This window comes from Oryzias latipes, chromosome 4, assembly GCF_053564925.1.
Source record: "Oryzias latipes strain Hd-rR chromosome 4, Olatipes_Hd-rR_3.1".
In the NCBI taxonomy this organism is placed as follows: domain Eukaryota; kingdom Metazoa; phylum Chordata; class Actinopteri; order Beloniformes; family Adrianichthyidae; genus Oryzias; species Oryzias latipes.
The window spans coordinates 19,226,804-19,244,756 of NC_136240.1; the positions used below are offsets into that span (position 1 = coordinate 19,226,804).

The window sequence follows — 17,953 nt, forward strand, 5'->3', positions numbered from 1 at the left end:
ACTGATCCGTCTGGAATCGAGAGCCTTTGTCTGCTCACAACAAAGCTAAATGTGTGGAAACTGTTATGAGTGCAGGCTTGAGATGTACAAGGGTTTATTGGTTATTTGGCTTATAAACTTGAGGAGCTTTAAGTGTAGAAAAAGTTCAGTGCAGAAGCAAGTTTGTGACCCCTAATGTAGTTTTTGATAGATAGCTTTTAGGAACTTGAGGTGAATTTAAACATTTGGCAGACTTTGTAGTACTTCTCTTGCAAATACTGTTCATACTTTGTTTACAGGAGTTGCTGTCCAGTGACATCTCAACTTCGTGCTTAATAGTCAAGTTAATCACGTAATAGAAAGTTGTCACATTATGTAAAGTCTTCTTGTTGAATGTGAACTTGGCGAATAAAAATACATATCATATGTACTAATGTTGTTTTTTTCTTACCTCCACAGGTCTTTTTGTCCAGCAGTTTGTATCCTGAAGGACAGTCGCATTCATGACCAATTCTCCGGTCCCTGCAGATGTGGGAGCAGCCACCATTGTTGTCTGCGCACTCGTTCAGACCTAGACAGAGGAGGAGACAGTCAGAGAGAAAGGGCAGAAGAACAACTAGACGGTAAAAGAAAAACTGAGGGGGAGCGTAGTCAAATATTAAATAATTCCAGCCGATTCAGACAATGTACCACATACCCACAAATCACTGCATGTGAGGGATGTTTTCGAGCAACCTGCCAGTCAAGATAATTCTATCCCTTCAAAGATATTTGTGCATATCCGAATTTTCCTTCGGTTTAGAAGCCGGTAAGTCTACAGGTAACACAAAGACACTATTATAAGGTGTTTTACATTGTGTTCATGGCTTAAAATGGCTTAAATTGGCCAAAAGCCTTCAGAACTGATCTAGTCCTCCACGCTAATTGTGTCTTACCAGGTCCCACTCTGTTATAATACTCATTGTTACGTGAGCACACCGCTTCTTCACCCCCCCCCCCCCCCCCAAACACACACACATCTTTATTGTTTCACTTTCCTAAAGCAGAACAGAGAATTCTCTCTGTAAGCTCTCCTCTCCGTATCAGTTACTGCACCTCCAATTATCTCTTTGTCTTTCAGTCACCATCTGTGGATCTAGGAGTGATAACTGCAGAGAGCTAAAGCTCCTGCTTCATTAACGATTTCCACTAAAACCAGAGGCCACCGGCACACCCGCGAGACACTTCAAAGACTCAAGTGGACAGACAGAGGCAGGTGATGACTTTGACAAGTCAGCACTGCGTTAAAAATCTTAAAACTGCCACTGCAAGCGGAATCGCTGGAATGACATCAAACGAGGCATGAAACAGCTCAGATGAGTTTCACTGGAAAATGAGACCAGCTGCACCAAACTGTGCGTAAAGCAGTTTTATGTAATGTGTCTTTTAACAAGAGAAACACAATTAGTGTCAGTTATATTATGATTCAACTAATCTAAGTGTACAAAAAAAGAAATCAAAGTTAAAGTCGTTGCACCAGGTATGAACGTTTGAAAAAACGAAAATGATGTTTCACAAAAATACATCAAAATATGACAGACCATTGAAAATACAAAGGATCAGGCTTTACAAACAGAAAAGGAAATATACATTCTTTCTTTACAGTCCCACTCTGATCATCTTTTGATCTAATATAAAATCTCAAGTGGATGCATCAGAATGGAGTAGTTGTTGCATAACAACTACAGGCTTTTTTCAACTGCATTTAATACTCAGATACTTCGATGAGTATTGAAAGATACCAAGATTTCCACCAATTCAGATTCAGTCCTATCAAAAATTAGAAAAACCTTGTTCCAGTTATGAAGTTAAGCTCAAAGTTTGTTGCGACAAAAGTTTGGAGTTCCCTTATTATTTTCCTCGATATTCAATTTAAAAAATAAAACGCTTGTTTTCAGTAAAATGGATTCTGCCTTTCTCTTATAACGGATAAACAAATAAAAGGAAGACTGGTGTCTTTTGTTCCTACAATAATGTGAGAAAACTGCAAGCATCTCAGCCTTTGAAAATCCTGGTTTGGCAGACAAGACACGGGTATTTTTTTTGTCTATTACACACGGTTTAACAACTTCAAAGATCTTAACAGGTGTGCTTTCCTCTGCTGCGTTTCTCTGTTAACTTCTAAAGCAGGATGTGTGTCTGGAGATCACAAAGTGATAGTCATCAATTGTGTGTGGATAATCTGTGAGGTGATGCAGCACACTCATTCATGTTTTTAGGCTGAGATGGCGGCAGAAGACCATCAATGAGCTCTTTGATCATTCCGGATCTCCCGGATGAAACCGTCTCGATTAATTGAGTCTCTATTTGCATGAATGCACGCCGCCCTTTATAATTGCATGTGTGTTATCAACATTTCAATTAGTCAACTTTTTTTTTCCTTTTCATTATTAGCTGTGTTCTTACCGCACTCCTTCGGTGGTTCATCGGACCAATCCTTGCAGTCTTTCACATTGTCACACACCTTGCTGCTGTCGATGCACTCCCCGTTTTTACAGCGAAACTTCCTTGGCCCGTCACATTTTGTAACTGTGATAAAGAAGAAAAAACAATGACTTTTTGCATATGTGTGCTTCGAGGTTGCAAACATACTTTAGGTCAAGGATCAAACCAAAAATCAATAAAACAAAGCGTAAACGATTATGGCTCAAATCCAATAAAAATATTGTAATCGCTTAAGTAAATCAAACCAAATGTTCTTAACGTATGGGCAGGCAAACAAGGGCCATCCACAAAAACTTATAACATTAAAACAACAACTTAGAGGGTAAAACAATTAAAAAGTAAAGTATAAAATAAGAGACATTTTACAATAATAACACACACAAGCAAAAGTGATTAAAACAGATGAAAGTTTCTATGTCAGTGTAACAGTTTACTGCTTTCCCTTTTTTGATGGTGGAATTTTTCCAATAAACAAAGAAATGAAAATGGTTATTTTCTTTCAATTAATAGTTCAGGGCAGGGGTTAGCACCCTTCAACACCGGATCCATTCCTTACAAACCCCAACCCAACAGGAGGTACAGTCTTCCTTCACCCCTCAGAAAATTATTATTTTATTGTTACTATTATGATAAACATGGATGAACTATTGCTTTTTTTGGCGCTAGGTATGGATTCTGGTTGTGCATCTGATCCAAAAGTAGATTTTCTGTGGTATATAAAGCTCTAAAATCTGTCAAAATGTTTTCGTTTGATGTAGGTTGTTGAAGAATTACAGTTGTCAGGAGCCTTGTTGAGTGATGCGTACGGTCCTTCAACTGTGAATAAGTTGAATAAAGTTTGAGTTAATTTACTTTTTTTCCAACTTTTTCTACTAACTTTTTATTTTACAGTTACTTTGTAAAACTAAAACCTTTTTATTTTTCTGTAACCAAAGAGTCAAAATGGAGGGGTGAAAGAGTCACATGTGGTTCTGGAGCCGCAGAAATCATGATTTGCAATCAGAACCAGACCAACGTTAATGCTCAAGAATAGAAATAACTTAGCTTTGTGTGGACAAAAAACTGCAAACAATAAAAGGCCAAGATATTTTGTTTTGGGAGATTTTGATTTAAAAAATAGCATAAAAAAATACCTAACAGACATTTTTTGATTGATGACTAAAAGTTAATGTAGGAATAATGCATTTTCAATTATGCAGCATCCAGGAGCAGTAAAAATACAGAGACAGCTGAACTTATGACCCTGATGTTGGTAAAATAAAATACTTTGGCTCAATGTTCACTAGTATCCATCTTTGTAAACCTGCTTCAGCTTTCAAGTGCAAATAAATGTATTCATCTTTATATGCATCTTTATAAAGTAAATAAAGCCCCCCCCCCCCCTTTATAGTTTTTTAACTTACATCCCATTATGGAGTGTTTCTTTTTCTTAAATTAGCACAATTTTGCTTTATTTAAGAAAATCAAAGGCAAAATAAATGGGTCCAGCTATCTGATGCACTGTGGTGTGATGAAAATCCCCTGTGGATCTCCATCTGTTCATTTCCTGTCCCCACTTCACAGTGTTAAGGGTTGCATTGGGGACAGAGTGTGTCCCAGCTGTCAGTGAGCGGAGAGAGGGGTACACACTGAAAAGGTTGTCGGCTCCTCACAGGACCCCACAGAGACAAACAGGATGGGAAACCATGCCCAACCACGAGCACCTCTGAAGACAAATTTAACCGCAGATCAACTTCACTTGTATTTGTGGACAGTGGGAGAGAAAGGACATAACCACACAGACTACAACTTAGTTTCTTACTTTTTTTTCAAGTGGAATTTTTTTTTAAATTAAAATAACAGAAATTACCTTAAAAAACTGGAATAACGAAACACAAAGTCCTATAGCTTTCCAGATATTACATCAGCATGTACAACAAAGAATGATGTTTTACTAGAGCATTTAGTTAGGGGGCAAAAAAGGAATTTCCAATTTAAGATGTAATTAAAAAAAACTACGAGAGGATTTTGTTCTGTTCCATGTCACCTGCTTGTCTGCCTTTCTCTGTGCCAATGCCACACTTACTGTTGACACAGCCGGCCTCGTCACTGTAGTCTGGACAGTCGTGAACTTTATTACACTGTTTGGTGCCATGAATGCAGGTGCCATCACCACACTGGAACTCATCAGGTCGGCATGTAAGTAACGCTGAAAAAAAAAGAAAAAAACACATATGACATATGTAAAGATGCTTAAAAACATTTGCTTATACAATATGCAACAGTTATGTTTTTGTTTGTATTGGGCAGCTGGAATAACCCAAGCACACCTCAACATGTAATCCCAATTTAGAAATATTTAGATTTTAAAAAAGAAAAATGGGTGTTTCTATAGACAAAATGTGTTTTTGGATATGCATTCACATCTTCAAGGACTAAAATATCTAAATCAGATTGAACTTGTTTCAAATTATCATGGGAATACTGCAGAAAAGGAAGATGACAAAGCTAGAAGTTTTAAGAAGCAGTACAAACTACACTCTTTTTAGTTAACTGACCATTATGGCATCAATAAATGCAGTCACATATTCTTTCTAAAAAATGTCCACTTTAAAAGGCATTTATATGAAAAAAAAATCATAATTTCTGCATGTAAATATAAAAAGCCATCAACATTTAAAAGAAAAAATTTATAATATCCAGACATTTATTCATGCAGAGTCTGGGGGAAGAAAAACGTCAATATCCAGGATGAGCAAACATGCCTACAGACATGAACGGTGCAGGCTCTAACCACAAAGGCCAGGCTTATTTAAGCCATTCATCTTTTTAACTGGCTGATTAATAATTCATGTACTGTGTGTTGCACCACCTCTGCTAAAGCATGGAGCAGACACGATCAATAACAATGGAGTATGTAAAAAAAAAAAAAAAAAAAAAACTGCTGCTACACAACTACTGTGAAATTACAGCAACAATAAAGAAAAGCCAAACAGGGACACACACCATGTCAGCAAACCTGCAGGTGATGCACAGAAAAACGATAATAACAGCTTGGGTGGACACAAATCTTAAAAGAAAAAAAAGATCATGGTAGGAGATGTCAGGAATGAAATGGGAGACAGGGGGAAGAGCCTGACGGATTTGAGGAGGAGCAGAAGGGTTTAAGCTGTGACTCACACGTCTCTCATCGACAGTGGAATGCAGCGTTTCCTGAAGCTGTACTCAGCCTCATTTACATTACACAGGCGCCTAAATCCATTACATCTTGTTTTACATAAACCTCCAATCACCTGCCTTAGTCCATAATAGGATAAAAGCACAGACTTGGACAAAGCAAAATACAAAGCCTCACAAGACTAAGTTAATGATACCACCTTCACTATGAGTACTTTTTCACGTGTACATGTAGTTTCCAATATTTAAAATGAATTTTCTAAACCTACATGTTTGTATCATTTTTAATTTAGAAAATATTACATGCAAAAATGCCTTTTCTAATAGGGGCAAATGTTCATTTTTGATCAATCTGAAAACTTCTGTGGAAAGATTTGAGTAGGCAGTTGAGGGTAAAAGAATATTTAACTAGTAAACTGTTAAGTTAATGTAAAATGTATGTTTTTTTTCTATAATAAAGACAATTTTCAGATAATTATGCCAGTATTAGATGTATGTTGTAGTTTTTAAGAGGATCCTCTGTCCTCCACCTGTTACCTGTATAAATGACACCTGTTCGAACTTGTTTTCTAGATAAAAGACACCTGTCCACAACCTCAAACAGTCACACTCCAAACTCCACTATGGCCAGGACCAAAAAGCTGTCTAAGGTCACCAGAAACCAAATTGTTGACCTGCACCAGGCTGGGAAGACAGAATCTGCAATAGGTAAGAAGCTTAATGTGAAGAAATCAACTGTGGGAGCAATTATTAGGAAATGGAAACATACAAGACCACTTAAAACCTCCCTCCATCTGGGGGCCCCCCGTAAGATCTCACCCTGTGGGGTCAAAATGATCACAAGAACGGTGAGCAAAAATCCCAGAACCACACGGTGGGACCTAGTGAATGACCTGCAGAGAGCTGGGACCAAAGTAACAATGGACACCATCAGTAACACCTTACGCAACAGGGACTCAAATCCTGCAGTGCCAGATGTGTCCCCCTGCTAAAGCCAGTACATGTGCAGTTCTGCCTAAAGTTTGTTAGAGAGCATTTGAATGATCCAGAAGAGGATTAGGAAAATATCCTGTGGTTGGATGAAACCAAAATGGAACTTTTTGGTGTTTGGAGGAGGAAGAACGCAACCTTGCATCCAAAGAACACCACACCTACTGCAAAGCATGGAGGTGGAAGCATCATGCTTTGGGGCTGTTTTTCAGCAAAGGGACCAGGACGACTGATTCGTGTAAAGGAAAGAATGAATGGGGCCATGTATCATCAGATTTTGAGAGAAAACCTCCTTTCATCAGCAAAGGCATTGAAGATTAAACATGATTGGGTCTTTCGGCATGACAACGATCCCAAACACTCAGCCAGGGTAATGAAGGAGTGGCTTCGTAAGAAGCATTTCAAGGCCCTTTATAAGTGGGAGAATTTGTACAATTGGCGGCTGACTTGATACTTTTTGCCCCACTGTACATGTTAATCGAAAATACGTTAAAATGGTTGAAAAAGGTATAAGGGTTACAAGAGTGAAACTTTCTTTCTTTTTACTTTTATACATTTACAGGTAAATATATCATAAGAGATTAAAGGAAAACGTTTAAAAACCTAGGCCTCTCATTTAATACCACAAGTATTCAGTAACTCAGTAGTTTTTTTTGAGAAGATTAGGTTTTGTTTTTACTTCATTCTACCTGAATTTAAATGCTTTTCAGACTCTGAAATTCCTTTTCACATCTACTGAAGCACAGATTTTTACAACTTTTTTATTGAATCGTCCCAGGCTTCACTTGCAAATAAACAGGCTTGTTTTCAGACAGACCACCTGAGTTGAGATGAGCCATCAAACTTGCCAAACCAAGTGGCCCATTCCAGGAAACTGTCATACTGTGAAGATGTTCTTTCAGTGGAAGAAAAGAAGTTCACACATTAAGTGACCACTGTGCTTGGCACCATTTCAGCATTTAAAGGTATCGGTTTTAGATTCAGGAATACCTCTGCTTTCCCAAGTTGTCTCGACTCAGTGAGGTATTTATTGAACACAACTGAAAACAGGCCTGAAAAACTGAGTTTCTGTGCCAAAACTGCAGGTTGCTATTGAGGCCTTTTCTGTGTAAGTGCAGGTCTGACTGTCTGCATCAGCTTGAGCTTCAAGCAAACGCTCATCAGTGTGTGTTTGTGCTTATATCATGCCTTCACACGTGAGGCTGCTGTCAGCTTACTGAGTGGTGTGTGGGAGTGTGAAGAGGAGACCAGATGGGGGTCTCGCTTGATGAAGGGTCCTCACTTCCCACACAGGCATGCACACATACACTTAAAAGAAATACGAAAAACCAAAGGAAGCATGCTCTCAGAGCTTCTCCAGTTTGTGTAGATGAAACGGTTGCATAGCAACACACTCATCTATCATCATGATCCCGTTAGCATTGATCTTCCTTCAGTCATCTGGTGAAACATCCATAATGTAGTCTTTGTTCACGATGAACGTAATCCACGTGTTGTGGAAGCTCAGAGATGCCCGTTTATCCAGTGCATCATGGGATATTAGTGTCTCCATTAAAGGCATTGGTTTAAAGCTGCAGCTTGTCTTTTATAAATTCAAAGCAACCTGCAATAAACGTAACCCTGTAGCAAATATTGTGCAGCAAATTCACATAAACAATATCGTCGGCAATTACATTTCCCAGTGTGAAACGTGACTGAGTCATTGTGCACAGTCAGCAGAGCTGCACAAATATACAATCAGTGTGCTACTGGCTTCAAAATAAACCCCACAGTCTATTTTAATAAAGAAATCCTTCACTCTTATGACTGCTTTATGGGGATTTCTAATTGCTCTGAATAACACTGCTATACTTTGGCGCTGCGGGATTGTTATATTATCCTGTGCCAGCACAGAGTATTCTTGTTGGCAGAATAAATTTGGTTTGCGAGAAGTTTGTTTGAGAGTAATTAAACCGACAACCCCAGCATCATTTTATCCCTCCGCTGAGCTCCGCACTCATCAGCTCGCTTGTTTACCAACCCACTCATCAGACCTCCCAAACACAACACGTCCACCAGTGACTTACGGCAGTTAGCTTCGTCTGATTTGTCTTTGCAGTCTGCATCGCCGTCGCACTTCCAGTTCATGTGCACACACTCCCCGCTCCCACACTGGAACTCGCCAACTGGGCAGCGGGGCTTCTGGGGCTCTTTCCCACGGCTGCAGCGCTCGGCGGACTCGTCTGACTTGTCCTTGCAGTCTGGGTCGCCGTCGCAGCTCCACAGGGCAGGGATGCACTCCGAGTTGTTGCAGCGGAACTCATGCTGGCCGCATGTTGGGGAGGAGCACTTCTCCTCGTCGCTGGAGTCGCCACAGTCGTTGTCGCCGTCGCAGACGAAGGTCGGGCCTATGCACTTCCCATTACGGCACTGAAAATCTTTGGAGGCACAGGCCTTGGCATCTGCAAGACCCAAAAAAAGACTTTTAAATCATGTGCGACATGTTATCGTGATTTCATAATTTGATTGTTATGAAACAATAGCTGCAAGTTATTAGAAAAAAGCTCAGGATAATGAAGTACTATGGGATATAAGGAGAAACACCTTTAAAGAGGGTGTGTAGAAGGCAGAAAATAGAAAACGGGATTTACAAGACAGATGACCTCATGACTGCATGTATTCCAACTCCTCAGAGAGGTGGAAATACATGCACACACACTTGTCTTCCTCAGATTCTCCTGAGATTATGAGACAGAGTTAGTGTTACAGTTGACAGGTACAGAGGAAAGAGCAAATGCCAAACAATACTTTTTGCTCCTTTTAGCATGTGATAGGTCTGGAAAAGGAAATCTGACAGGGTTTTAAGGAGCACCTCATTCAAGAAGTATTTTCCCTGGATGTGACAGAACAAACGGGGCAGGTGAAGGATATGAAATATGCATCAGTTAAAGGAAAGAAGAGCCAACATTAGAGCTCACGAAAACCTAAAATGTTATATTTATACAGAAAAATTGCTGAGAAGGGGATGTTATGGACATTTAGCACAAGCTTGAGAGGCTTTCTGCAGCAGACGGATAGAGTGAGGAAATGGGGGCATAATGAGCTGAGTTGGGACTCAGCAGCAGGTGTCTGCCGCAGTGCAGAACCCCCCCAACAGGAGTGTTTGTGCTGTACACTTGCTCATTCCCAACCCAAAAAAGAAAAAAAAACAACCACAAATATTAGCTTTTAACAATATCCTGCTGTACCAGAGAATCTGCCGTGGTGCTTTATTATCAGAGCAGCGACATTTAAAAGTCCCTTCAGGATTACACAAACTCAAGAAAACAAGAAGGAATACACCAAAACAAACAAAAGATACCTTGACATTTAGACTGCCTCTATATTTCCTGGCTATACATTACATTAAAGATACATTTATGGCAAACTGCAAGAGACTTATCTACTAAAGCACATAAACTTCATCATCATCTGCAGCATCCCACCACTAACTCTGCTTGTTTGTATCAAAGGACTTATACACAGAATGTGTAAACATAAAAATACCCCTGATGATATTAAAAAAAAAACAAAAACACAAAATCTCAGAGGGTCCTGTACTTCACAATTACCACCCATGTTGTTGTTGTTTTTTTACACTTGGGGAGTTTTTCATTAAAGCAGGGGGCTTGGTCAGTCAAGTGTTGGCTATAAACCAGCAAGGGAAAAAAGAAGAAGCTCAATAGAATGGTTCCCACTGGGATACTGAAACATAATTAAAAAAAAAAAAAGTTTGGTTTTTGAAACTTTTTCTTCTTGACAGGAACTATTGGGGAACTTGCAATTCAACAAATGTTTGCTGTCAACATTTTTTTGTAGTACTAAAATTCCCAGAATTCTAGCAGTTGGCTGCGTGTAGACCTGACGCATGGGAAACCAGGGTCCATTTCCCAGTGGGCACGATGAGCTTAATCTCGTGTGGGTCCTTAGGGAAGGCCCTTTGTGCTTCTGCCCAACTATGTGGTCACAAGGGGGCCTAATTCTGGGTCTCCCTGTGCCAGTCCCCAGCCCAGCTTTATCACAGGGTTGTGTCAGGAAGGGCCTCAGGCGCAAAACTGTCAACCAAACGACCTGTGAGAATCGGTGAAAGCTGATTTACTGTGGCGACCCCTGAAGGGATATGCCCAAAAGTGAACAACAACTTAAAATTCCCAAATTTTATTGTTCCAAGGAGCAACAATAATTTCACTTAATCATATTTATCAGATAGTCTTTTTTATACAAAGGTAAATGTAGGCTGTCTGATATGATTATCAAAGACTGTCACCTACAGGCCTCACTGGGGCAAGAGGGTACATGCCATAAATCTGCAACAGAGAGTCTGGTGATGTTCAGGAACAAGTATGATTTGTGGTGCTCTACCTCACAGCTTAGAGGAATTAGAGGGATTTGCAGCCAACATCTGCTGGCTGATAGCACCGGGCACCTTCAAAGGTTTTATGCCTCAGTGGGCCAGAGCTGTTTTGGCACAATGCAGGGGTATTAAAAATGCTGGCTGATCACCGTACATGTGCATCTAACGGACAAGTCGTAGCAGTCTGACATCTGGGGCCATCCGAGTACTATAATCGATGTGAGTTCCAGTCTGTAACAACTCAGTGTTGCGATAAATTCCGCATGCAGTTGCTACATTTCTCTAGGTTGACAAAAAGTGAATAAAATATTTATAAAAGTTATAAATTTAATGTTAAATGAGATGGGAAATTTAAAAAAAAGTAAAATGTTCCAACTGATCAGCTATTTCAACAAAGCAAGAAGATCTTTGACAAAATTTGCTGTAAAGCTAAGAAAACGGGCGGCCGTGGTGCAGCGGTAGGGCGGTCGACCTTTGATTGCTGGTTCTATTCCCGCCTTGCACACTATGAGTCGAAGTGTCCTTGGGCAAGATACTGAACCCCATCTTGCCTCTGGTGAAAAATTGGCGCCAGTGTTCGGCAGCGAAACCGCCACCAGTGTGTGAATGGATGAATGGGTTTTGGGCTGCAAAGCCTTCGAGGAAGGTAGAAAGCGCCATACAAGTATATGGTATTTACTATTTATGCCAAAAATGTGGCTACAAATTTGATCATGAATGCATACATGCTTAATCACAGCAAAGTAACTCCTCTCTGTGCTGCCATTCTTGAACAGAGTTTGATTACAATTTCATTTTCTCTAGGACAATGGTTGTGTTTTAAGATTTTGAGCTAAATGCAGCAGAAGAGACACAATAACACATACTTTCTATCAAAATTATAAAAAGATCCCTCTAAAATTGGTTATTAAACAAAAAGTACTGTTTTTCTTGCATTATTAGGTGCACATAAAAGCCTTAATTCTTTTCAAAAAAATGACAGTGAGCCTTATGGATCAAATCTGGTTGTGCTGTTGCAAACGTGGCAGTCACAGTAAGGTCTGTGTTAGCGGTACCACTCCTTTTGTTACATGTTGCGAACAAGGTTCGGTATAGTGACTATGCCAACGCGGCTAACATGTAGCGTGTCACAAACAGGTTTTAGAATTACTGTGAACACAGTTAATAAACTCTTTTGTCTCGCTTAATGTTCATCATAGTTCAGAGCACCTTATAAGTGACATAAATTGATAAAAAGACCATTCATTGACGGTACAGCTTACAATCCGAAGCGCCCTATAGTGTTTAAAATTTGTTATGTCTTCCTTATTTTTTTATTTAATTTATTTGATTAACTTATTTGATTTTCTATTAAAACACACATTGTTTGGCTTCTAGCACTGTCACGTGATCTTTCCAAAAACGTTTAACCATTAACTAATTCAAATGCATTTATTGGTGTGTATGACAAAGTGGGAGGTCGGAAGGAAGAGCAGAAGCCATCATTGGCTGTTTGGACACAAAATGCCTTTCAAACTGATATGAGGAAAAAAAAAAGGGGTTAAGTCACAGCTCCATTTTTCATCACTTCCACTATGAAACGTCTTATTTTAACTGTTAGCAACAGCGGATGCTGCTGTCAGCCCCTCCCACATCCCAAAAACTAACAGTATACATATTTGTATATATTTAAAAAAAAAAAAAAAAATTGCTGTGATTAAATATTACTAAAATTCTATCAACATCAACTACAAATGGGTAAAGAACTCAGATTGCTGAAATGGACAGCATATGATGACAAATTTAGAACTGCACAATTTGACTACAGATTCAAACAATGGGCTGAAATGGGTATTACGGCCATGTGCAAAATAATAAAGAAAGGCGAAATGAGAGAATTTCAGGAACTTAAAGACACATTTGGTCTAATAAACCAAGAGCTATTCAGATATATGCAAATGAGAGACTACTATGAGAAGCGAATCAAAACAGAGGAACACACAATACACCCAATAATTAAGACATTTATACAGGCCTACAGTCAAAATATTCCCAAGGTTATATCCGTTATATATAAGCACTTTTTGGAATGAAATGCCGGGTCAACTCTATATGTCAGAGCAAAATGGGAAAAGGATTTGGGAGAGAAAATCTCACAGGAGATGTGGGACAATATGTGGAAAATTCACCAAACTACCACACAGTCACTAAAATGGCGAGAATTTGCTTGGAAAAACCAAATAAGATATTTTATAACACCACAAATCAAGGGCAAACTAATTAAAACTCAGCAACTGTGCTGGAGAATTTGTATGGATAAGGATTCAAATCAGACACATATTTTTTGGGAGTGTAAGAAAATAAAGCTGTTCTGGGACACCAGCCACTCAGCTATATGTGAAACACTCAGGTATAAGATCCCCCGAAGCTGTCTTGTGATTTATCTGGGTTACTTAGAGGGAACGGAACATAAAACGGACCAAAATCTAGTAAAAGCTCTTCTTGTGGCAGCAAAGAAAGCCATAACTAAGAACTGGCAGAAGGCTGAAGCAGCAACACACAAGCAATGGATGTATATTGTGGAAGAAATCCAAACAATGGACAGACTTACCTACAAACTAAAAATGAAGGAAAAAAAAATTTCTGAAGTACTGGGAGAAAATGGTTTATGTACAAAACAAGAAAAGGTTATGACATATAGTGAACTTTGTGTTCAGTATCCTGGAAGGAAAAAAATCTCAACCTGACAAACTGTACGTACCTACTTATGTTGACTTTTTCTTTTGTTTTTTGTTCTATATATAATGTTTCAATATTTCTGACTTTGTTCATGTGTTAAAAAATAATAAAAAGATATTTACAATATATTTTTACAATATATATATATATATATATATATATATATATATATATATATATATATATATATATATATATATATATATATATATATAAAACTATGTAAGTCCCACTCAGATTTTGTGTTGGTCTGCTGTAAGGTAACTTTTAGTTGTCATGAAAACGGGCAACCACCCTGTATACTTGATTACATCTCATCAGTAACCTCTTGGAGGTGATTGTGTTCAGCTTGGGGTCAAAGTTTTCCATTCATCCATACACAGACTGGCCACCGGACAGTTAATAGATGAAACAGGGCACGGCTTAGTCACCTTGATCTGAAGGACAAAGGAGCTCTCTTTCAATACGGGTCTCACTAATCAACTGATACCATGCATAAATAATCAAGAGGAAAGATTGATTATGACTACAGCTCACATGTAACAAGCAAGGGAGGCCATTTTGGACAGCAACACGCTTTGACCAAATAGGTTATCTCTTTGAATCATTAACTTTAGTGTTTCTGAAGCAAAGAATCAAATCGATCACACCAGTCGGACATGTCAGGTACCCAGTCGTTATGTGCACAACTCCACCCACGTACACAAGCTTACACCAACCGCAGTTTACTAGAGGGTGTTGGCAGAAATACGAGCTGAAGGCAAGCTCCCAGCAACTACAAGGAGATATAAAATAACAATGCCTTTCATAGCACCTGGAATTGTGCTGCATTTTACTGAGCAGAACACAATCGACTTCCCCTTGCCTCCTCTAAAAATGGGCAAAACCTGAAGGCAGTGCAGAGGAGAGTAGGCTTAATGGGCCATCTTGTAGACAAGTAGGATCCTCATTTTTTTAATAGGAAAAAATGAGTAATAGTGTTATAATATAGAGTACATCCTTTCACTATTTTAAGATTTAAAACATCAGGGTACAAAAATATGTGGTTCTCACAAAGCATCAAAATGACAGAAATTCAATTAATGGTTTTCATCCAAAAAGCTTTTTTTTTCTTTCAAAAGAAGGCATATAAAAACTAAATGCACCCCATTGTCCCATATTTGGAAAGATCCCTTTGGCAGAAATGACTTGGAGTGCTTTATTTTTGGTTGACTCAGTTCATTGAGGTTTTAGGCACATTTTCTTTTCACTCCAGCCACAGCATCAGTCAAACTCAACTTCAGCTGGACTGCTGCGGCGCACTTTGACCATTTCCTTTTCATGAGCTAAAAACACTTTTGCCAGCTTTCTTTTTCAAGAAAGTATTACAAAAGTCTAGCATATAGAATTGAGGTATACCTGGAAATACTATCTGAATGCATGCAGAACTAAAGTATTCCGACTTTTGTGAATTCCCACCATATATGAAATATTAAGGCTATGCAAAAGTAATTCAACTTAATGAGGTTAACCCTTTCATGCATTTATTTCTAAATATATTAAAAAAATCTTTAGTGTTTTTATCCATTCTAGATGAGAATAAGTTGACTACTAATTAGTGTACAACCTTTAACATTGTTCATACTCTAACTGCAAAGTAAACAAACATAAAAAACAAAGTTTGATAGAACAACTTATTGAGCAGCTGCTCCATGCAAATGTCTCAATGACAGAAAGTGGAGATTGAAAACTATATCCTGGATACCCTTTGTGCATTTATATGCATGCCAGGGTTAAGAAGCAAATGCAACTAATGTAATGTGAATGACTAATGTATTGGGGGAATGCCAAAGGCTTGTTTTTATTTTCAGTGATAGGATGTTGCCTGAAACAGTATATATTTAGCATCCTGCTTCACTCAGGTCCAACTCTGAGAAATGTATCTAAAAGAAGAAAGAAAAAGTGGGAGTAAAGGCCCTTTTTGATGCTGTTGATGCAACATCCTGCTGAAGTGTTTATGCTTCTGTGTGTGAAGGCAGATGTGGTTAAGTTGACATGCGGTCCCTCTCCAGAGTTTTCGGTGTTTATCTGTGTTTTGGCTGAATTAGGCTTTTGAAACATCAGCACAGAGTGATAGCAGTCTCTACACACTCAAACACAGCCGGCAGTTCTTCAGCTTCCATGTGTTTCTTTTTTTCCCTTAACGGAATAGACAGCGCGAGGCAATGACATATAAAATTGATTTATCACCGACTCACAAACAAACAGGAAGCATCTTTGCAAGAAATTCACTTTCCGACATGTCCAGAGGGGTTCAGTGTGCACACTGCTAAAATAACACATTTGGAAACATGGATTGGGAGCAGCATCTGACAAATCAGTCTTCTGCAATGGTGGGAAGATGCAAAAAAGAAAAAAGATGCAATTCAGAATGCTGCTGATAATATTTGAACAATTGGTTTGGCTTTTTTTCCCCCTTTTGGATGCTCCCATTGGGGTTATCAACGAATCGTCAGCTTCCCTCTAACCAAGGGGTGGTCCAGGCCAGACCAGCAGCAGATGCATGTAGTGTTTCTGTAATCCACCTCATTACAGAAAGAAATAACATGAAATGTGGATGAAAGCAAGCTTTAATTTTGATTGAAAATGAATGAATATATTTGAAAACAGAACATCTTGGAGTTTTTATTTCAAAACTGTGGTCAATATACTAATTTTATTGCAAGTTGCACCACAGTTTGATTTTTCTCAAGAAAAAGTGCAAACTTGGAGAAATGCTGTGTTCATGTGTTGGAAAAATGACTGTATGACTTGGAAAACACACACACAGACGTCAGAAAAACAACAAATCATACACTGCATGAATACAGAAATAACTTTCAGTACCTAAGCAAACATCAATGTATTTGCCGTTGACGATGTTTGCTGTCAACTATCGGGATGGACGATGACATCGTCGGGGGGGCGGGGGGGGGGGGGGGGGGGGGGCGGCGGCTATTTTTTAACATTTTTCGTTCTTGTATAACTGCTATTCGTTATTTTACTTTATTTATTTTATTTCCCAACTAATGACTCCAGTATAAACTGAGGGAAGTGACTTTAACAAAAAAATTAACAAACAAAAAAGAAAAGAAGTAGTCCGCTCCCGCACTTAATCAGTCAGGTGGACCGGCGGAGCGCGGACTTACAGCTTTGTGTTTGAGGGGGGGGTGCTTTGTTACATGAGCGGTATGTGTGGGAGATTTAAGACTGCGATCCGTCCCGCAGCTCTAGGGGTACGAGCTACCAAACTCAGAACCGGGTCTAAAAGTGTGTGTCTGACCAGAGCTTGCACCGTCAGCACACACACAGCAGCTTTGAGGCGGTGTGAGCTTCAAAGCAGAAATGTCGCTCAGTCCTTAGAAACCGTTCAAACAATCACGTGGATTTGTGTTTCCAGTCGTGTCCCGACTAAATAAAGGCAGATGTTATTCCCACATGTTTACGTGCAGCCAGCATGCAGCGCCACCCAAAGCTAATGTTGTTAGCCCGTGTTAGCATACTGCTAATCCTGGCTTCGTTCAGAAAAAGCACTGACCACACGGATTAAAATTCAAATGCTGAGCGAACAGGTGCTTCATAATAATCGCAACATTATTAAAAGCACGTTTAGAAGATCGTCTCGTATATAACCGAGCTGACATGTCAATGTATATAGCCGCTTGGCGCTGTTTAACACCGTTTTGTATTGAATTGTTACGTTCGATAAAGTTTGAAAAAAAAAGCCGCTCGGCGGAATTTATATCCCCTTCCGGTTTTCAAACCCTACTGCGCATGTGCGAATGATTTATTCCGACCGAAAGTGTGACCTTAGTGAACGTTTTTATATTCTGAAAACATTTTTCTGGGCCCATGTACACGGTTGGATTCTAATCCGACCATTGATCCCATCAAGATATTTTGTACATGTAACCGCGGCTTATGGTGTCGACTCGCAACGTGACGGGGGCGTGGCATCACGATGGAGTCTCTCCATCGGGATGTCAGTCACCCATCACGAAGGACGATGATATCGTCCATCGGCACAACCCTAATTTGTAGTCCACCATCTATGGGTAGGCACCAGAATTACAGGAAAATAAAACATTGTTGAGGATTATTAACATAATTTATTCCAGTTTGGAGGGCCAGCTAGGTTAACAGGCTGCATAGGCTGCATATGGCCCATGGACTATAGATCTAACCCCATACTCTGCTGGATCAAACCATCTTATGACCTCCTTCACTGCATCCATG

At 39.3% G+C, this 17,953-nt stretch overlaps 1 protein-coding gene across 8 annotated transcripts in view; it reads right to left on the reverse strand.

The window, feature by feature from the left end:
- Window positions 1-17,953, reverse strand: part of lrp8 (low density lipoprotein receptor-related protein 8, apolipoprotein e receptor) — a 170,503-nt gene that overhangs the window by 40,198 nt on the left and 112,352 nt on the right. For all 8 annotated transcript variants that reach the window (XM_078946021.1, XM_078946019.1, XM_023954326.2 and 5 more), the window contains exons 5-8: window positions 8,676-9,050; window positions 4,529-4,651; window positions 2,425-2,547; window positions 431-550 (exon numbers count right to left, since the gene is read on the reverse strand). In XM_078946021.1, the coding sequence (XP_078802147.1) occupies window positions 431-550; window positions 2,425-2,547; window positions 4,529-4,651; window positions 8,676-9,050 (741 nt within the window). The remainder of the gene's footprint in view (window positions 1-430; window positions 551-2,424; window positions 2,548-4,528; window positions 4,652-8,675; window positions 9,051-17,953) is intronic.